The sequence below is a fragment of the Cervus canadensis genome, chromosome 23, assembly GCF_019320065.1.
Source record: "Cervus canadensis isolate Bull #8, Minnesota chromosome 23, ASM1932006v1, whole genome shotgun sequence".
Lineage (NCBI taxonomy): Eukaryota > Metazoa > Chordata > Mammalia > Artiodactyla > Cervidae > Cervus > Cervus canadensis.
The window spans coordinates 57256898-57277733 of NC_057408.1; the positions used below are offsets into that span (position 1 = coordinate 57256898).

Consider the following 20836-nt stretch of genomic DNA (forward strand, 5'->3'; position numbering starts at 1 on the left):
ATAAAAACACAAAGATGTGGGGGGGTCTCCAAGTCCAGAGGAGGCACTGGAGACTGACGTCCTCCTGGGGCTCTGCCTGGTTCTGACCTCGGTTTGTGACCCTGAAAGCTCTGATTTCTCTGGTGACGCAGCAGCATGTCAACCCTTCTAACAGCGAAGGTGACCTCATGAAGACATAGGGCTCTCCAGCCCAGGGGCCACACTCTCTCCGCTGTTCAGCCCGCTGTGGTGGTCACACGTCTACTGGAGACCCACAGTGGGGACTGAGGCTGGGTCGTGACTGGCTCAGCAAGTGTGTGCCCTGATGCCATCGCACGCCTCACACCGAGTTCACCCTTCAGGGTGGACAAGTCGCAGCGTCACTGAGAGTCTCATTGGAGTGGAAGAGAACCGCCAGTCTGAGACTAAACGTGGATGTCATTCAGTTCCTTTTCATTGTGTTTTCTGAAGGGATGTCTCCCAAGCAGCACCAGTGACCCTTGTGTGTTCAGAAGGAAAAATGCAGCATTTACACTTTATTTGTGACATAAAGAAGCCGTATTTACACAATACATTCATATTTTTAAATATGTTACACAGCTCTCCTAGAAAACCACTCCATCACAGAACAGCAGCATGTAGCTTGGGTTCTGTCTTTAAAATATTAAATCAAGTAGAAATACTCTTAATTTCACAGCCCATCACAGAGGGAGACTCTGAGGGAGGTGGGAGTGAAGGGCGGGTAATGGTGAGCACACCCCCACGTGAGGGTACAGGAGACTGGAGGCTGGGGACGCACTCCCGCCCCTGTGACCTCCGAGGCCAAGGACGAAGCACCCCTTCCTGCCGTGCCCCTGGGGCGGCTCTGAGGGTACAGCACCAGGAGCTATGCAGGGCCGGCACCCTGGACCTGGCTGGTCACCTTCTCGCCCGCGGGCTCCTCCGAGCCCTCGCGTTCCCTGTTCCAGTCCTTCAGGCCCTCGGGGAGCGAGGTGTCCTCGTCCAGGCTGCCGGTACCTTCCACAAACTCCTCATACGTAGACTTCTCCGCAAATGGCCTGGGGCCCAGAAGTTCCACCATGTCATTCTTGTCTAACACTTCTTTTTCTAACAGCAGCAGAGCAACCTGGAACGTGAACACCTGTGATTAAATACAGCCACCCAGCGCCATCGCTCCAAGCTAACCTTTTATTTACAACCAACCCCCTTTCAAAACAGGGCTTCAAGAACTTCACTCTAAGTTTTAATAAGAAGATCTTATTAAAATAGCTCTACACCCTCACTAACTTTTAATAAGAAGTATAAAAGTCCTGGAAAACACATGTCCCCAGGAAAGGGTAGGGCGGCATGCAATGTGGTGTGACTCTGTGCCCTGCTGGGGACATAGGGTGGGGAAGGAGCTCTGCACACGTGTCAAGGAGGGACAACCCAGAGGAAGAGCAAGAAGCTGTGTCCCTGGGCCCCACCCACTTCCAAAGGAGGCAAGAGCTCCCCGTGGCTCCCAGAGCACGAGCTCTGGGGAGGCTACAGGAAGAAGTGACACAAGTGGGGGGTGGGGACGAGCAAAGGACAGAAATGGTGGATTTTAAAGGGAGGCTGACAAAAAAGAGACAGACACAAACATGCATCTCCAAGTTCTGGTCCCTGTGTGGCTGAACTGTAAATGTGACAGGACACATGGCCACAGAAAAAGGGGGCCCACCAACTACAAGAGGGGAGGTAAGCGATGGTGTCCACGGGCAGGAAACAGGTCACGAGAGCCTCTGTCACCAAGAAACGAAGCCAGTTAAACTGTAAATGGACCTCCTAGTAGACGCAGTTCCTCAGGTGACTCCCAACTTGGAAACTCATCACATGTGTAGTTTATATTAAATGCTGTTTTTAAAGATTCTAAACAATAAAGCAATTTTCTTCTATTTTTACAGTTTTTTTAAACTTTATTATGGATCATTTCAAATATGTATCAAAAATACATAGAAAAAAAGGATAACTAACCCCATGCAACCCCATGTAACCACTGTTCAAGATCATTTTTGTTCCACCTGCTCCCTGGATTATTTTGGAGAAAATCCCAGATGTCCTGTCGTTTTATCCACATGTTTGTCTCTAACTCTATGAGACACAGACTCTTCAACTCTCAATGCTGAGGACCCGGGTTCAGTCCCTACTAGGCAACTAATATCCCCGTTGCTCCAGAGGGGAAAAGCAATGGGGAACCCCACCAGGCCAGCAGGCCTGCACCTGGAAGCACCTGGCAAGGTGAATGCAGATTCAGCTGTGTGTCTGGTACTATGAGCCAACTTCATTAATCCCGCATTCAAGTTCTCATGAGGCAGGGGCCAAGATCACGCCCGCCTCTGCTCCCCATCATCCCCACCAACGGAGCATCAGGACGGAGGGAGGAACTGGGATCAGCGGGCACAGGGGGAATGATGCCATCTGCAAAACAGCCAACCAATCACCCTCAACGGCCTCTGCAAACCATGCAGAGGAGTGTTCCCATAGTCGGCACCTACCTTCTCCACGTCAGCTTTCTTCTCTGTGAGGAGGGCCACTGTCCTCTTGTAAGCATCGTTGATAAGGATTCGTACTTCGTCATCTATGAGTCTGGCGGTGGCCTCGCTGTAAGGCTTCTCCAACACCATGTCCCCCTGACGTGGGAGGTCAAAGGAGATCTGCCCAACCTTCTCGTTCATGCCAAACTGAACAATCTAAAGAAGAAGGCGTGGCCAGTGGTGGGCATCCATTTCTGCTCACAGGCTCATGGGTTTTATAAAATGTCAACAGGGCAACATGGACGCTGAATGCACACACTTTACTGCAGAACTACTCTTCAACCCAGCAAAATGACATGGAAGCCTTGAGTCGGCCAAGTAGAGCAGGTGTTCTGCATAGACGGGGCAGTGGGGACAAGACCAGAAACCAGCAGACAATATCTACAACCAAGACAGGCAGCAAACAGGTGGGGACAGACCCCAGCAGTCACGACACGTGCGTGAGATCACTCTGCACAAGGGGCGGCAGGAGGAGCCAGAGCCTAGGACAGATGGAAGCCACGACCTTGGGCACCCAGAGGCTGCTCCTGTGTCACCTGGGCTGCTCCAGGAACCCAGGGGGGTGCCTGCACTCTGAGTCCCTGGGGCCTGGCTGGGCTGTAGAGAGACCCCCATAGTAACCACACAGAGCCCCACCTTAAAAAGAAACGTCCAGAAGTAAAATCCAAACTGACTAGAAAAGAGGAGGCGCAGGTAAGAGAGGGGAGCAGCAACAGCTCAGAAAGCAGGAAGCACATTTTTCAAAAGTTCATGAAAACAACATAAAAAGATACTCTAAAACCAGGAAACTAGAAACACTGTCTTAATCCACCTTCTTCCTAAAAGATCAGGAAAACAAACTTCATGCAGATAAAGAAAGTGGGATGCAGGGACGTCCACAAACAGATGAAAACTGTGACCCAACTTCAGAAAAGACTAACCAAAATCAGGAATGTGAGGAAAATATGAAATAACAACAGAAGTCAGAGTTGGGAAAACTTAGATGAGGTGCTAGAACACAGGAAAAAGAAAAAAAAAATCACAGTTGAGGAGTTCCCAAAGTCACTGATATCGAGCTCTGAGAGCACCCTGACCATTTCTGGGAATGGAGGCAAATAGGGTGTGGGTGGGGTGGGTGCACGGGGTGACTGCTCCCAGCTTAAGGGGAGTCCACGTGGGGTCCTGCAGGTTTGAAACTAGACTTAAACGCTGCAGACATGCTTCACACACTCTCAGTAAATCCAAAATACTGAGTGACCAAAATGTAAGTTTCTATTCCTAAGTTTTGATCACCTTACACTGAACCTCTCTGAGGGAGGAACTCTCGCCTGGTCAGCCTAGGCCAGTGGAGCCAGGGCTGCCTCGGAGCCTGCATGGCGGCGAGGAGGCAGCCCACCCATCCTCTCACCTGGGCGTAGGCACTCTGGGTCACTTTGCGCAAGTCATCCTGGGCACCAGTAGTGATCCTGCCAAAGAAGATCTCCTCGGACACACGGCCGCCCAGGGTCATGCACATGCGGTCCAGGAGCTGCTCCCGGGTGTAGAGGTACTGCTCCCGGGGCAGGTACTGAGCATAGCCCAGCCCTTTGCCCCGTGGGATGATGGACACCTGGCGAGGGAACAGCAGCACTGACCACCTGGCCGCTGGAGCCGACAAACTCACTGGTGAGCAGAGCACCATGGCCGGGCAACCCCATGGCCTCAGCCAGGCAGCTGGGCGGGCAGCTGGTCCAGGAGAGCATTTCCTCTCGGGATAACCTCACCCCAAGTGACTCCTACACAGTGCTTCTGTCTCTTACAAAACCCGTCTGCGAATGCCCAGGCCTGACAGTAGGGCTGCTCCCCTGCCAACCTGACCCACTGGAGTGAATCCCTCCAGCTTCCAAACACTTTTCTTTCCAAACTTTGTAACTCATCCATGTGTGATGCATCCCCCCAGTGCCATTGGCAGACGTTCCCGCTACGTCCCCCCCAGCCACTCACCTTCAGGAGGGGGTCCGCGTGCTCCAGGTACCAACCAGCAACTGCGTGGCCTGCCTCGTGGTATGCCACTGTCTTCTTCTCCTCGGGCTGTAAGACCTGGGTTTTCTTCTCTAAGCCTGACATACAGAACAGAAAACAAAGCCTGCTGCTTTAGCGACAACATCATCAAGAGAGGCTCAGACACCACCACTCAGGGCCTCACAAAGAACACACATCACAGGCCTTCCCAGTCTAACTGGTTTTACAGCTGTTTATCCATCACCTATGTCTCACTCAGAGCACATTAGACTCACGCGATGAAATTTTTGGAAAACAGAAAGGCTATGAGTGCTTTTTAAAAGAAAACAACTAGACTGCTATGATTGAGGGGAAAACCTCTCCCTGCCTGCAGCCTGTCTCAGACCCATCCGACATGGAAGCCTCTGTGCAGACACTCCAAGGTGCCTGTGAGCTCCAGGCCTGGCTGGACATACTCCCTGGCTTCAGAGTCACGCCGTCAACCCTTGGATGTGCGGTCCACCAGCTGCCTTACCGCCAATCACTCGTTCAATTGCTTGTTCGAAGTGTTTCTGGTTTATGGAATCTGAAAGGTGTCTTGCGGCAATCAAAGCAGCTTCGTTGCACACGTTGGCAACATCGGCTCCTGTAAAAGAACACACCAGCTCTCCACCAGATACACCCGAGCTCACGGGCCAGTTTTGAAGACAGACCAGACCAGGTCCCCACCACCAGCAGGTTCCAGTGCCCAGGCCTGCCCAGCACAACCCTGGCCCCTCAAGCACACTGCAAGACCAGCAGTGGACAGACACCCTTGGGCAGTAATCTATCTCCACAGACCATATGATGAAAGCAAGCTAAGACTGTGCTTTAAAATGCCCACCAATTAATGCTTAGTTCTCTGTAAATTAACTTCTCAGAGAAAGTATATGGCAACACAAACAAGCCACAACACAATATATGTGCTCAACAAAAAATTTTAAGTAGCCAGGCCCCTGGAACTCTGAGGCACCTGTGCCCATGAATACACTCTTCTCCGGCTGCAGGTGGTCCCTCCTGCTTCATGCTGAATCTGCAAGGATGGACAGAGGGAACGAGAAAGGAAGGGTCGCGTCCTCTAGACAGAACCTAGGGTCGAGCTCACCCACCTGAAAACCCCGGGGTCAAGGACGCGAGCTTCCTCGCCAGCTTCTCCTTTTCCAGGGCACTATCCAGCTTCAGAGGTCGGAGGTGAACTTTGAAAATAGAAGCTCTTCCCTTAATGTCCGGCGGTCCTTGAGAAATTATTTTTAAGGAAGGAAAAAATCATAATGAAACTGCTGCAACCTCTCCTTGTGAGAACTGGCCTGAACCCAGGGCAAGAAAGCCATCTCACCAATGAAGATCTGCCTGTCGAAGCGGCCCGGCCTCATCAGAGCTGGGTCTAGGATATCTGGTCGATTGGTGCCCGCCAAGATGACCACATTGGTGGTTGTGTTGAATCCTGGAGACAGACAAAGGCATCACTGCTGTTACATGCTGTGAGGAGGAAGATAACGTGTCTCAGTCAAGAATGTATGAGCACCAGATACATCACTGCTTTTTTCCCATTATCTAGTGGTTTTTTTAAGTCACAAATTTAAATGATTTTTCCTACTATTCATTTTGCCCTTAACATCATACCTAACACCTAGAGATTTAATGATCAACTACTTAAAGACAAATTACCAGCACAGGACTCTCATTTTAGACACAGGAAGAACAACTGGAAAGCACAGGACAGACACAGGTCTCATAGGACAGACACAGAGCACTCACCATCCATCTCCACAAGCAGCTGGTTGAGCGTGTTCTCCTGCTCACTCTGCCCGCCGAAGTTGCCCCTGCCTCTCTTCCTTCCCACCGCATCTATTTCATCGATGAAGAGGATGCAAGGGGCGTTCTTCCGAGCAAGGGCGAATAAGTCACGGACCTGGATGAAAATGCAAGCACTGGGGTCACTTAACGAGTGAGTAGTATTATCCTAATAAAACAGACACCAATCTTCCTGCCCCCAGGAAGTCCATCTGTGTACAGCACTGTACAGCACAGATGTTAAAAGGTGCAAGCAGCAAAGAAGTCATGTCGCAAATGGTGTGAAACCGATGTAAGGTAAGCAAGTATTTCTAAAATCTCGTCAATTGTTGTGTAAGAAGCACGAACACCAACAAACTGATGCTACACACCTCTGTCCTACTAAGAGGGAACAGGGTAGAGCTGTAGACTTTATAACAGTCACTCACAGACCCAGCCATACAGGCACACAGCAAAGGTGTGACACCTCAAGCCCACCCAGCCATCGCCCCAAGGTGGGCGATACCCCAGACCCACTGTGGCAGGGGTCCCACGCCCACCTTCCAACCTGCTGAGTTAACATAGCGAGAGGTGAGACTTACTCTAGCTGGGCCCACACCAACAAACATCTCCAAGAACTCAGACCCGCTAACGGTGATGAAAGGGACATTGGCTTCTCCAGCCGTGGCCTTAGCCAGCAGTGTCTTCCCAGTGCCCGGAGGACCAGTGAGAATGGCACCCTTCAGATGAAAAAAGGGAAAGTACACCAAACTACAATTTCAGAAAAATAAACTGCATATCCATAAATAATTTCAAGGTATAATCTATCAATAAATTTTAGTGACATATCCTAAATATTTCTTAAACATGTAAACAAAGATAAAATGCTTTTATTAATAAAAAGAGAAAGGAAAAGATTATTAGAAACTACTTTGTTTTAAAAAACCTGGCAAGAATGTGAAATACTTCCCTTACTTTTTAAGATTTTTAGTGTTGCTTTTTAGACCTAACAGTGTGTCTTTATATGCGGTGATTTAAGCTGGGAATCTAGCAATACTAAAAAAACCACCTGGTTAACTTCAAATATTACACTTCCAGTTTACATTTTGCTTATTTCCTTTCCTTTAAAATTTCACAGATGAAGTAAATATCTAATAATTAATGAAGAACTTAAAAAGAAAAATATGTGTTTGCTCAAACACTATAACCACTTAAGTCGTGGAAATGCTTAAGTATGATGTGAACATATACTTAAGTAAGTACAAATTATAAAACTGTAAAATGTAACTTTTCATCCATGAAGGCAGGACATAAAATCAAGGAAGTGATGATTCCCTTTAGAAAAGACTCCCTCATGTGACTTTATTAACGAGTTTTTTAAAACCTTAATTAAACATTTTCTCTTCATTACTTAATGCCTGAGCCTGGTCCTGGGAGCAGGGATGGGCAAGGCTGCCAGAGACCAGCAGTAGGTGGTGGTGGAAGAGGGCAGGGGCAGGGAGGTCTGCACCCTACGGAGCCCCTCGCCTGGAATGTGAGTGCCAGACCAGGCAGACAGTCCACTCAAGCTGCTGGGGGAGGGATGGCAGGGCCAGAGCAGAGGCAGCCTGCCCGGGACTACAGTGCTAAGACACGGCATCCAGTCACACTGCGGGGAGAAAGCAGAACAACGAGGGGAGGGGACACACATCCCTGGAGGAAGAGACACACTATTTGCAAGGAGACACATTCACGAGGGACAGTTGACTGAAAAGACTCAGGAGTTAAACAAAGACTAGCAGGTTACTATAGAGGAAGGAGAGAAGAGCAGCTACTGTGGAAGTAATCAAACTTCATAAAATTATAACCTCAGAGATCAAGAAACACTTCAAAAGATTTAGGGTTAATAAGCTGAAAACTGACTTCTGAATGTTCATTTACCTTTGGGATTTTTGCTCCCAGGTCTTGATACTGCTTTGGATTTTTCAGGAAATTCACAAATTCCATGATCTCCAGCTTGGCCTCCTCGCAGCCAGCCACGTCTTTAAACTTCACGTCGATCTCATCCTTGAGGACCTTGGCGGTGGTCTCTCCGACACTGAAGAGTCCACCCATGCCCCGGCCTGTGCGGCCGATCCCGGCTGGGCCCCTCCGGATGGTATAGAGCAGGAAGGCGATGATGAGTACAGTGGGCAGCATGCTCAGGAGGAAGGAGCTGCAGACACATGACAGCGAAACTCAGAGGGCGCCCGCTCAGACCACCCTGCCAGGGACCTGCCTCGGCAGAACATGCACACGCTCTACCTGGGCAGCCAGGTACCCCAACACCTCACCTGAGGCACAAGGGAGTCTGCGTGCATCAGTGTCACTGAAGCAGACACTCAGAAAGTAAGACCAAAGGAAGACCTGCTCCTAACGCATACACTCTCCAGGGCTGCATCACTCCCACCCGAGAACCAGTACACACACAGGCTAGACCCATGACCTACTGTCACTACATATGAGTTTCAAAGAAATTTGTTGACTTAATAAATTTAATACAATTCTGGTATTAGCCTGGGTAGACATTCCAGTTCTCTTACTGGAATGGATCAACTATTTCTGCAGGGGTGTCTTCCCTTTGGTTTACTTCTAGAGAAAAAAAAAAACAATGCACTGACAATAAAGGTTTAAAGAACATGCAATAAGACTCTAGGTAATGTTTTAGCACCAGCTTGTAAAGTTAAGTAACTGTATGATAACCTCAGGGACTGAGGCACACATTACCCCAAGTGTGAAACAACTTTGACAGCTGGTGGGACCTAAATACCGCAGGGAGATTGTAGGGCTATACAAACCATGACTCAAGAGTCCCCAGAGCTGAGTAAGACCATCAGCTCCGTTAACATGCTGTTTTACATGTAGAAGAAAATCAAGCTTTATTTCTACTTTCACTCCCAAACTCTTAATCAAGGTATGTGTTCTGCATTTAATGCAAATGGGTCACTGCCTTGAGATCCACCTGGGCATCTGTGGGCAGAACTCAAAGGCCATACATTCCCAAGTAAAACCAAAGACAGGCAACCCCTGAAATCAACAAGCCCTTCCTCAAGGCCCAGAGCTGGTCTTTCTAAAGACAAATAACCTGTAAGGGAAGAAGCAGCTCTGACCAAAAAGGAAGAAGCATTACTTAAAAATCCTGAAAATTCTGTGAAATATAAACATAAAGGACACTTAAAAGGTAGGCATGCCACTCTTTAACACAAAAGGGCTTTTTATGCTAAAATCCTACTCAAGGTCAATGTATTGGACATGGACCCCCACACCACTGCTTAACCAAGATAAATATCAACATGCAAAAAACCAACCAGTGTCTAGCAAAAACTAGTAAGTTACTAATGGCTGCAAAGAACTCAGGCCAGATTGAGAGAATACAAAGTGCAATGTGCTGCCCCCTGGTGACAGAATACACCGTGAGCCCGGGGCACGCCAGCAGCCTCCCAAGTCCACTGCCCAAGGCTCACCCGTCGCTCTCAGCAATGTAGACCACAGGGACCCGGTTCTCCCCTTCTATGCCCAGTTCCTGCTGCAGAGTCTCCAGGTTCCGCTCAAAGGTGTCCACACTGCCAATATTGAACCAGACGTACTGCTGTAAAGACAGGAAAGCGAAATGTCCTAATTTTGTTAGGGAAACGAACAGGAAACAAAGGGTTTAACTTCCTAAGAATTTTCCAGAAATACTGCAAATTTACAAACTAAAAAACCCAACAATGAAATTAAGATTAACTCAAGACTGGTTTAACAACCAGTCTTTAACAACCAGAGTGACTAAGCTTTACTCAGTGAGAATCCTTGGCCAATAACTATTTCTATAGTTCCAGCACTCCTCTATGGTCCTAATACTATAAACTCAGAAACACAAAAACTCTACTTGAAAAGACAACCCTTTTCATAAACAAGCATCCTTTCCCCAGGACTTCTCAGCTGTCTGGTCCCACACCAGGGTGCAGCTGCAATGATACTCCTCAGTGTCTGGATGGGCTCTGGCCCTGGGTGAGCCAGAAGATCGTAGGATGCCCAGGACTGGGGCTGGGCCTGGGGCTCTGGCCCAGGAGGGCTGGGAATCACCAGGAACCTCACCTGTTCCTCACCAATAATCCCCTCAACTCAACCTGGTGTCTCTGGAACAGAGCTCAAACTGGTTGGACAAGGAATACAAATATTTTTAAACAATAAGAACAGAAATAGAAATTAACATCGCAAAACAGTTGGGAGACATATGATCAGAACGCTTTTTTTTCCAGAACATTTCTTAAACTGATTTGACAAAAGCTGTCTCAAGACATAAGCAGTTCGGATTTTTCTTCTTAACCAATTGTTCTCAGTCTTGAAAAACCATAGATACTGGAATACTGAAAACCAGGTTTTACTCACTGGTTCCTAAATGTATAGCCAGTGTGATCACCAAATCCAAACCACTGACCCAATTCTTGCACATGTGATGGACACAAGGGTCACACTGTCACTGTTAGTGCAGATCACAGCTGCCCTGCTGCCCAGCTCTGACGTAGCCAGTGTGAGGGAACACTGGCTTTTCAATTTTAAATATGAGAACTTAATTACAGCTAGTTCACATCACTTAATAACATCACTTACTCCATCAACAGGAGTTTTTCCTGGTGTAAAAGTCACTCGAACAAATCGCTTGTTGACAACTTCCAGTCTGTCTACCTGGAATTTTAAAGAAATATTCAAACATAAATTTACAGAAAGACTTGAGACATTCTTTTAAGCTCATCTGAAATGCATGTTATTTCAGATACATAAAGAAAAATGATGAATAATGTAAAGACACCCTGTGTTTTCCCCTCCAGCTTGAGAAACAAAACATCACAAACCAGCTGAAGCCCCCAGTCATGCCCCACACCCTGGGGGGGGCCACTGTGCACTGGTGCTGGCCACCCCAAAGCACGGCCTGGTCCTGGGCCACAAAGACATAACCCTACACAGACATTCACTTCTGCCTGTTTTTAAACTTTACAAATGATCTCATCTGGCATGTTTTTCTACAACTTTTTTTCCTATCGCTATATTTCTAACACCCTTCCTTGCTGACATGTCAGTTCTGCACGGACCCCATTTTATAAGCACACCCCAAGTTATTCATGCGTTCTGTTCAAAGACCTTCAGACTGTTCCCAACACTCCCCCAACACCAACAATGCTACTGTGGACGCTGCTACGCATCATGCCTGGGCCTGTCTCCCGGACTCCCTGGGGTGCGTGCCTGTAGTGAACACAGCCGGCTGGGCTGCAGGGCGCGAATGCCCTCAGCTCTGCTGGAGGCTGCACACTGCTCTCTGACTCATGCTCCTGCCAAACGTTCTCTAAAACACTCCCACTGCTCTATGTCCTCACTTGCCATTACAAAACTTCCTAAATTTGCCCCTCTGAGGTTTGAGATGGTTTGACCTTGTTTCCCAGGACCCTCCTAACTCTATGGACTCTTTGGTCACTTGTTCACCTCATCCCGAGGCCTCAGGCTGCTGGGAGCTGAGCGCCTTCAGTGGGGGCCCGCTCCCTGCTGCCATCAAGTCCACTCTGGCAGGGAGTCTGGAAGGTATCAGCCCAGGATGCAAAGTAAGGGAGCCTGGGAGACCCCAGGAAGAGTCAGAACAGGGGCACACTATCTGAAAAGCACTTACTAGAGGACTCTGTCCCCCTTAAACCTGCTGGGTCAACAGCAGACTGACTGCAGAGAACCAGCTGGTCAGGAGGAGACTTGACGACAGAGAACCCTCCCTGGGGCCTGTCCCCACGCTCAGAGGACAGAAGTCACTGCTCAGAGTGCAGGCTCTCCACGACACCCGGGAATTACAAACCTGAGAGCCTCACTTTCATGAGCGAGACACCTGCTTCAAAATCTGAAAGACTGTTTCCATTCTGTCCGTCCTCACCTTATTAGACAATCTTTAAAACTAATTTTAGGTTCTTTATATTTTTTAAATATTAATATCCTTATTTTACTCATTTCATGGATTAAAAAATCATCAGTAATGAGAGGTTAACTCATTTCCCCAAGGCTCAGATTGGCTGAATCCTGCTTCTCTTACTATCACTTTGTTTCCTCACTTCTGAGATGGACATTTTCCGTATTTTAACCTCTCAGACACGGAATGTACATGACAGCTGACAAGATGTCACAGTGTCACTGGCAGTCCACTCAGTCTAAGTCACATGTAAAATATGTGCCTTATAGCCCACTGCATCTTAAATGAGCCAAAACAGGGTCTAACTGGCAAAGACCCAGCCCGGAGGCAGAGCTCCTGCCTGGGGCCTCATTCAGAGTCCATCCGCTCTCGCAGTAAAACCTGATTCACTTATTCACCCACTTCCAGGAGTACAGAAGGTCACAGCAGTGATGCTGTGCTGGAGCCCAGAGGGGCTGGCCAGGGAGGGAACCAAGGCAGCTGATGGCAGGAGGGAGAGGACCGAACAGACGAGGCGCCAGAGCACGTCAGGAGCAGCGGCTCCAGAACTAGGCTCTCCAGGGCGAGCGATACAGGGGGTTCATGGTCAGTCTGGAAACTGCTGGGTCAAAACTCACAGGTTCCTTGGCTGCTATACTTTCCAGCATTAGAAATATCCAATACAAGACTTGATGACGAACAAGTCTGGCAACATGCTGGCTGTTTATCACTTTATTGGCCTAACCTGAACTCACCCTTTGATCCCTGCAGCCTGTGGCCCACACGATACTTACTACTCCCTTGGAAAGATAGTTGTTGGCAAAGTCCTTCCATGTGATTTCTCTCCCGGAGCTCTTGAACAGGAAGTAAAACAGGAATCCTCCCCAAAACAGGGCGGTCCAGAGAAAGTACATCCTGAATTCCTTGTCATCCCATGGGATGTCACCCTGAGCAAGGAAGCAGACGTTTGTATGAAGGGTGAGACGAGACAATGCAGTCTCTGCTGTGTGGGGGCGTGAACCCTCCCAGGGCCGTGAGCACCACTCAGCCTTTCCAGGGGCTGGCAAGGGCCAAAGCCACAAACCGAACCTTCTGGAACCTGGACCACCAGTGAGAGTCATCCTTCTTGCCACCTCGTTTTCCACCGCCACCAACTCCTCCAGAAGGACGAGAGGCAGCAGCTGGCTTGGGTTCTGTTAACAGATAGAGTATGTCCATAGCAGCATCTGAATCTCTCAACAATGTCTCCGTCAATGTTATTTAATGAACTCATTGCAAAATGCATTACAGCAGCTGATCAGTTACTAAACACAGTGCTGTGAGGAAGCCTGAGACTAAGAAAGAGTGGGGAGCCCCCAGGGACACTCCAGGCACTTCACACACAGGGGGCTCAGAACTGACTTAAGCTAAGATGTTCCTTGGTCAGTGACAACTATCAGCAACGTCATAAACCAGGAGAAAACAGTAAGTTCAAACACAGTCTTTTGAAACAGTACCTTTTTTTTCTCCCATAACTTCTTTAGGTTCACTAGCTTTTTTTCCATTTTTTCCATTGGGAAAGTATTTTTCAAATCCTGTTAGAAAAGGAAAAAAAATTTAATATCTTCAAACTAAAATTTATCAAGTTTTGTGTACGTACGTTCTTTGTTTTTAAAGCAGCTGATTCATCATGAAAAAGAAAAAGCTACAAATACAGCATTGCTTGTGCAGAAGTAAATTACAGTCTAGATGGTACAGTCACAACCCTGAGGAGTCTGAGAAGAAGTCTTGCTGGCCTGCCCAGGTCATTACTGACAATGGTGCCACATTTGAAGGCAACACAATGTCAAGGCTTTGATCACATGAGAGGGAGGAGGTGGGTGGTTAGGAATCAACTGAAACCACACCTCTGCACCTGCCCTGCTGAGGACGGCCAAGAGTGAGTCTGTGTAACAGTGTCCTTCGTCACAGTCACATGTGAGCACTTACCTTTTGGAGGCCGAGAACACAGCCTCTGATAAGCAGCAATCACATCTGTCAGAAGGGAATTCCTGCTGGTTTTCGCCTGAGTCGTGGCATATCGATAAAGCTGCAACACAACAAAGAGAGAGAAGCATGAAGGTCACATCAAGGTGAGTCTAAAACGAGCTTCATTTTACCCTTCAAACAGGTGATTACCGACTAGCACAGAACAGCCCCCCTTGAAGGAAGCACGAGGGTTGTCTGGCCTTGGGCTACTCCAGTCCAGTGAGAACTAGGAGACACACACTTCACCCAGAAGACCAGAGCACCTCCAACCTAGGCACCTAATTAAGAGCTGCAGCCTGAGCACAATTCCCTACCAACACATTGGCTTTGGCATTGTTTCCTTGATGTGTAGCATTCAAAAGGCAAACTCCCATGAACATCTGCCACCCCACCTGCAGGGTCTATCACACTGCAAGGTCATTTATCTGACATTACAGAACGATACTGTTTGTGAGCACAATACTAACTTTACCTGGGTTCAAAGACAAGGAAGTCATGGTCCAACATCTGATAGTCCTTATATTAGCAGCATTTGCTGAAGCTATTTGATACACTGTCATCCTGCTAAGTCCCTTTATAGATACATCTCTGCTTTAAGTAACACATTTACTAAAAACTGTAAATACCGCCTAGGTATGATGGAGTGAAAGTCGCTCAGTCATGTCTGACTCTTTGCGACTCCATAGGCTGTCCATGGAATTCTCCAGGTCAGAATATTGGAGTGGGTAGCCTTTCCCTTCTCCAGGGGATCTCCCCAACCCAGTGATCAAACCCAGGTATCGAACCCAGGTCTCCCGCATTGCATGAGGATTCTTTACCAGCTGAGCCACAAGGGAAGCCCTGCCTAGATTTATTAGAGTATAATATAAACAAATTGAACAAGCTCCTTATTAAATGTTTAGGTGTAGAGGCAATGAAGGGGATATAACTGAATCTGACAGTTAAGAAGTTAAAAAAAAAAAAAAGTTCAAGTGATCCTATCCTTTGGCAAAGTGAAAAGTTCACCACCATTTTTTTGGAAGACAAGCTTTTACATACAGGAGAGAGTGTTTAAAGTGAAACTTATCTGCATTAGACCCATTCTCATTTGCCTCCTTTATGGTCTCATGAGAAAAATAAAATATCACAAAACCATACAAAATCACTTCACACCCAATAATGTGGCTATAATTTAAAAAAAGAGAGAGAGACAATATCAAGTGCCGGTGAGGATCGGCAGAAATTGGAGCCCTCATGCACTGCTTGGGGGATGGGTGCAGTGCTTTGGAAAAGTTTGGCATTCTCCAAAATGTTAAATGAAGAGTTAAGTTACCACATGATCCAGCAAATTCACTCCTACTCAAGGAAATGAAAATATGTCTACTCAAAATCTTGAATGTTTATAATATCATTTTTCATAATAGCCCCAAAGTGGAAACAACCCAATGTCCATCAAATGATGATGAACAGGGAAAATGTGGTATATGCACACAACGAAACTTTATTCAGCCATAAAAAAGGAATGAAGTAGATAGATGGTACCATCAAATCTTGAAAACATTATGCTAAGTTAAAAAAGAAAAACAGACACAAAAGATCACATACTATATGATTCCATATTTATGAAACATCTGAAACAGGCCAATAATAGAGACTGTAGGTCAGCAGTTGCCTGGGCTGGAGGAATAGTTGGGGAGAAACAGGAAGTGACCACTAACAGTCACAGGGATTCTTCTAAATGTTCTGGCCACAGATAGTGGGTGATGGTTACACCGCCTTGTGAATATACAAGAAGCCACAGAACAGTACCCTTTAAAACAGTGGACTTTATGATATCTGAATTAGAAAATGTCAATTAAAAAAGAATGAGCTGATTTAACGCCAAATCAACACACAATTACTTGCAAAGTAGGACAGAAACCCTGACACAGTTCTTGGGTGACAACAGGTCTGACAGAACCTGGAGCTTCTGTTGTGTTGGGCCCTCCCTGATGGCTGAGAACACTTAGCCTAAGAAATAACCATTGATAATGGATAAGAGTGTGTTGTATGTGAATAAATATTTCCCAATGTCAAATCCTTTAAGGGTGTGCATTGAAATGACCTGATATCCATGATGGACAGGCCAATAAGTCACTGAGCTTCTGCTCCAGGCCTGGTACTGCCAAGCAGGGGGAATCCACCAGAAGACCAGAAGCAGCACTGCCCGGAAGAAACTCAGAAAAGACAGAAAGGTACCACACATGCAACAATACAAACCCTTCAGTATAAACGTGGAGAGGCAGCACAGAGAAGGAAGGGGTCACGTGTAAGGGAGCCAGGGATGTCACAAGGAAGTGACACCTAGCCTGGGACTTGAGGACCCAGAGTTCATCAGGCAAATGGTGTTAGAACTTTCAATTTTGGTAAAGCTAGAGATCTGATTTTTTACATGATGATCTTCAATACATCTCAAGATATTGGAGGCCTCAAAGTCACACATCTACCATGGGAGAATATGAGTGCCCCAGGATACTACTGTGAGAATCAAAAGTAATAAGACATGGAAAAGCACTTTTAAAACTGTGTGGCAATACCCACATTTAAATTACTTCCAATTATTCTGAAAGCCACTTAAGAGTAAGCAGCTTTAAAAAAAAAAAGAGTAAGCAGCTTTCAGAATATTGCTATGATCATACTAAGCAAGTCTTTGTGTGACAATGAAGTGGAGAGCTGGGTACACAGTATAAATAAACATTATTAGTTTGCCGAATAATAAGCCCCCTTTAGGATCTTTTCAAATTGTGTTGAGCTGCGATACCTCTAGCAATAACCTCTGACTGCATTTAATGATAAGATTATTTTCCACAAAAGAACCACAGATGAATTTTTTTCTCTATCTAATCTTAAGCCCATTCAAACAGCACATATAAAAGACATGAATTTGCAAAACTTAAGTATAGAGCACCTCACTTAGACAATTAGGTTTTATGTTTGAGGATGTATTTTTCAGTTGTGAAACGTCAGTTTTAATCATTTGAGGATTATACCTGAAAACACACATAGAAATCTTTTCCCCAGAACCTCATTATGAGAACAGACTTAACGGATGCACAAACCTAGAGGAAAATCCACGGTAATGCTCCAGGGTCCCCACCCTGATCTTCAGGGCAGGACCAGGGAATGTGTGTCACACACCTTCACAAGCAGGAGACTTCCTCACACCTCGGTATTCGAGGTTCACTCCCAATCAAGGCCTTTTAGAGAAGACTCCTGACAAAAACCCTGCAAACTCACAGGGCAGATCCCTACCTGCCTGTTACAGGTCTGAGTCCAGTACTCACAAGAGGCAAGAGAAGGAGGGATTAAAGCAAGTAAGACAAGGAAACGGATGCAATGCCAGAAACCGGAAAAAAGGCCTCATGCAGGGCCATTCCGAGCGGGAGAGACGAAGACCGACAGCCGGGCAGGGAAGGCGGCTCCGAAGAGGACACATCAGGAACGCCCTTTCCGTGAAGATCTGAAAACACCTCCTGGGCTGACCCCCGGGCTCGCCCACCACCGCCGGGGCTTCGCGCGCGCTCAATCTGCACCGAGAGGGTCCGCCGTGGGCACGGCCAACTTCGGCTCCGGGATCCCGGCCCTGACGGCGACAGAGCAGCGCCCCTCGGGGGTGGGGGTGGGGGACACCGTTAACGACCCCATCTACTAGTGTGTGTCCGCCGGGCGGCGACAGCCCCACCCCCGAGCCCGCACCGTCGGCTCCCACCCAGGGCTCTCCGGTCCGCAGGCCTCCCGGGCGCAAGGTAGCCCCGCCGCCCCGAGACCTGTCTTCACGCCCCCCGAAGACCCACACCGAGAGCAGGGCCTGTGACCTTGACGCCCGGTGCCGGGCCGGAAGCGGGCCGGGGGTGCCGGACTCACCGTCCGCAGGTAGAGCCGTTCGGTGGAGCCCGCGCGGCCGCCAGGCACGAGCATCGGGGGCAGCCTGCGGGGTCGGCAGGCGCCCCGGCCCCACAGCAGCAAGCAGCGGTGCGCCATGGCCGCCGGCGCGCCGCTCAGGCCCGGAGCGGACGCGGGGGCGGCACCGGACGGCCAAGAGGACCCGGAGCGGAGGCCACGGGACCGCCCGCCCGCGACCCCACGCTCGTCTGCGTCTTCTCACGCCTTGCCCCGCCCCAGCGCGCTGACGTCAGCCGCACGGCGCCGCACCCTCGGTCCCCGGGCCACGGCCCCGCCTCCGGAGCGTCACCAGTCAGGACCAAAGGCGGAGCTGAGGAGACACGCTCTCAGGAGGGGGCGGGACCGAGTCGGGCGCGCGCCGAGGCGCTGCACCTGTTGGTGCGCCCAGCCGACGCTGCTGAGGCCCCGCGCAGTGTACCTTTCCCTCAGGCAGAGGCTATCTTTGACCCTTCGGACGCCTCTCTCGGTAGGTCCCTCGTCACATACTTTATTGAGCGTCTGTTATGTGGGGCCTTGTCAGTGGCGGTGTCGTCAGGAACCCGGCCGACGGCAGGTGAAGCGGCGCGGAACTTGTGCACCAGGGCGAGGTAGGCCCATGGGGCCTGAGGGGAAGAAATGAGGGAAGAGGCGTGAGAGACTGTGGCCGGTCAAGTCGTGAGAGCCCTGCTGGGGGGAGCGGGTCGCGGGCGCATTCTTTCCCGCTTGGGTTTGAGCAGGCAAGCGTGACCGCGACTGAGGTGTACGCAGCACGGGCTTTCCTCAGCGGCCGAAGAGCGGGGAAGCGGGAGCTAAGTTCAGGGTTGAGTCTCGCCGCCTGGCCGCGGCCCCGGAGGCTGGGTCGTTTCTTCACGGGGAGGATTCAGAGGCTGCGGGGCGGGAGTTGGGGGTGTGGCCGTCCCAAGTTTCTCCCCTCGAGTCGGTAACGTGGGTGGGACCGCGGGGAAGAGGGGTAACTAACGGGCGGGACGCGGGTGACTCCTGGATCTTCCCGTCGCCGCCTCCTCAAGGGGCAGCGAGTTTTGTTCGTCGTTTGGTCTTTCGGGTCTGTCATGGTGGCCGGCGCGGGACGGGCACTACCCGGGTGCGGTGGTGATTCTGTTGTAACGAGGGCTTAACTAGCAGAAGGTTACTTTCCGACACGGAGGTTCCCGCCCTTGTCTGTCTCCTCAAGGACCCCGTGGTCTCAGGATGTAAGGTCTCCTGTCACATGGCCCACGCCCCCTTCTCTGCTCATTCTGCCTGCTCTAACATTGATTGCGCCTCTCAAGGAGTCTGGACCCTTAGACTCTTTTAAGGGTCGAAGGGTCGGTGGTCCACCTTCTGTAGCTGCTTCAAGCCGAGTGGGGGCTTGTCCCTACCTGTGGGGTCCAGACCACCTTGTTGTCAGAGGTAGGGGTCTCCGGAACACAAATGGAGCGCAGGGAGTAGGAGGCTGCGGCCCAGTCCAGGTGATGTTGGTTGTCTACATCTTCATGTGGGCCAGGTTGAAATCCCTGGCATATGGTCACCTGGAAAAAACAAACTTAACAAGCAGGCTTAGAAGGCAGGGGCCAAAATTCAGCAGAAGTACTGTTGGAAACAGAGGTCCAAGTAGGGGTAGAAACCAGGGATATGTATTAACAATACCCCTCTGACTATGGTCCATATGAAGTCCGCGCTGGGGTTACCCTTTCCAAAATTGGAAACTATTCACTGAAAGCTCACTGCTGCCACCCCGAAACCATTATTCACCCTAATATTTCTCTCCCTCCTATGGGTATCCATACAAGGGGGATGGAAGAGCAACTCCATAGTACAAATTTCCTTCACCATAGGAGAAAAAATGAAAATCTTACTAACTGTTGTATCTGCCACAACAACCCTCATGAGGCCCTGGGGTGACCCATCTTCCACTCAGCCTCAGCGAACATCTCTTTCTATATCCTTAACCAATCCAACTAGTCTTGGGAACCACCCATAGAAGGGCTTCTCTCCATGGTCAACTGGACATGCTTTAACCTGTCCTCAGTCATCTCTGCATTAACTTGACTGGCTTTCAGTGAATAGTCTTTAACTTGACTTGGAATAAGTAAGAGAATAATAGCAAAAATGACAACTAGGAGTCCAACTCACCAACTCATTTTACTTACCTGACAAAAATGTCTGTCCTTTAAATATATGTATTCAACTTGTTGATTTGTAATTTTTAAAAAACTTTATATTTTTATTTATGGCTTCTCTGGGTCTTTGTTGCTTTGCCTGGACCTTTCTTTTTTAAGTTGTGGTGAATGGGGCCTACTCTTTGTTGCAGTATGTGGGCTTCTTATTGCAGTGGCTTCTCTTGTTGTGGAGCACAGGCTCTAGGCACGCGCACTTCAGTAGTTGTGGATTGCAGGCTCTACAGCGTGGGCTCAGTAGTTGTAGCACACGGACATAGTTGCTCCACAGCTTGTGGAATCTTCCTTTACCAGGGATCAAAACCATGTCTCATGCATTGACAGGAGGATTATTATCAACTGTGCCATCAAGGAAGTCCCTACTTGTTGATTTTTAAATAGGAACCTCAGGCCTCCAGTGGGCTCACAGGTCCACTTGGGGGTGTCTTCCTTTTCATAGCCAGAGTCCTGTGTGGATTCAAGAGGAACCGGCTTGATTTGGAACAGGTGAATGCAGTTGTTGATCCCATGTAATTTTACTG

The 20836-nt window shown here is 48.8% G+C and overlaps 1 protein-coding gene across 3 annotated transcripts; it reads right to left on the minus strand.

Annotated features, from left to right (window-relative positions):
• Positions 1-486: 486 nt before the first annotated feature.
• On the minus strand, positions 487-18370 carry AFG3L2 (AFG3 like matrix AAA peptidase subunit 2). Of its 3 annotated transcripts, none has more exons than XM_043444145.1 (17): positions 18121-18370; positions 14200-14299; positions 13728-13805; positions 13321-13424; positions 13026-13178; positions 10920-10994; positions 9788-9909; positions 8226-8499; positions 6908-7045; positions 6291-6444; positions 5869-5976; positions 5642-5767; positions 5029-5139; positions 4497-4612; positions 3922-4122; positions 2496-2690; positions 487-1105 (listed from the first exon to the last, which is right to left on the minus strand). In XM_043444145.1, the coding sequence occupies exons 1-17, from the start codon at positions 18235-18237 to the stop codon at positions 866-868; spliced, it is 2412 nt and encodes an 803-aa protein (XP_043300080.1). In that variant the 5' UTR covers positions 18238-18370; the 3' UTR covers positions 487-865. The 3 variants fall into 3 exon arrangements, with proteins under 3 accessions (XP_043300080.1, XP_043300079.1, XP_043300081.1); XM_043444144.1 differs by having other exon boundaries at positions 9788-9912; XM_043444146.1 differs by lacking the exons at positions 14200-14299; positions 18121-18370 and having other exon boundaries at positions 9788-9912; positions 13321-13426; positions 13729-13781.
• Between the last annotated feature and the right edge of the window lie 2466 nt (positions 18371-20836).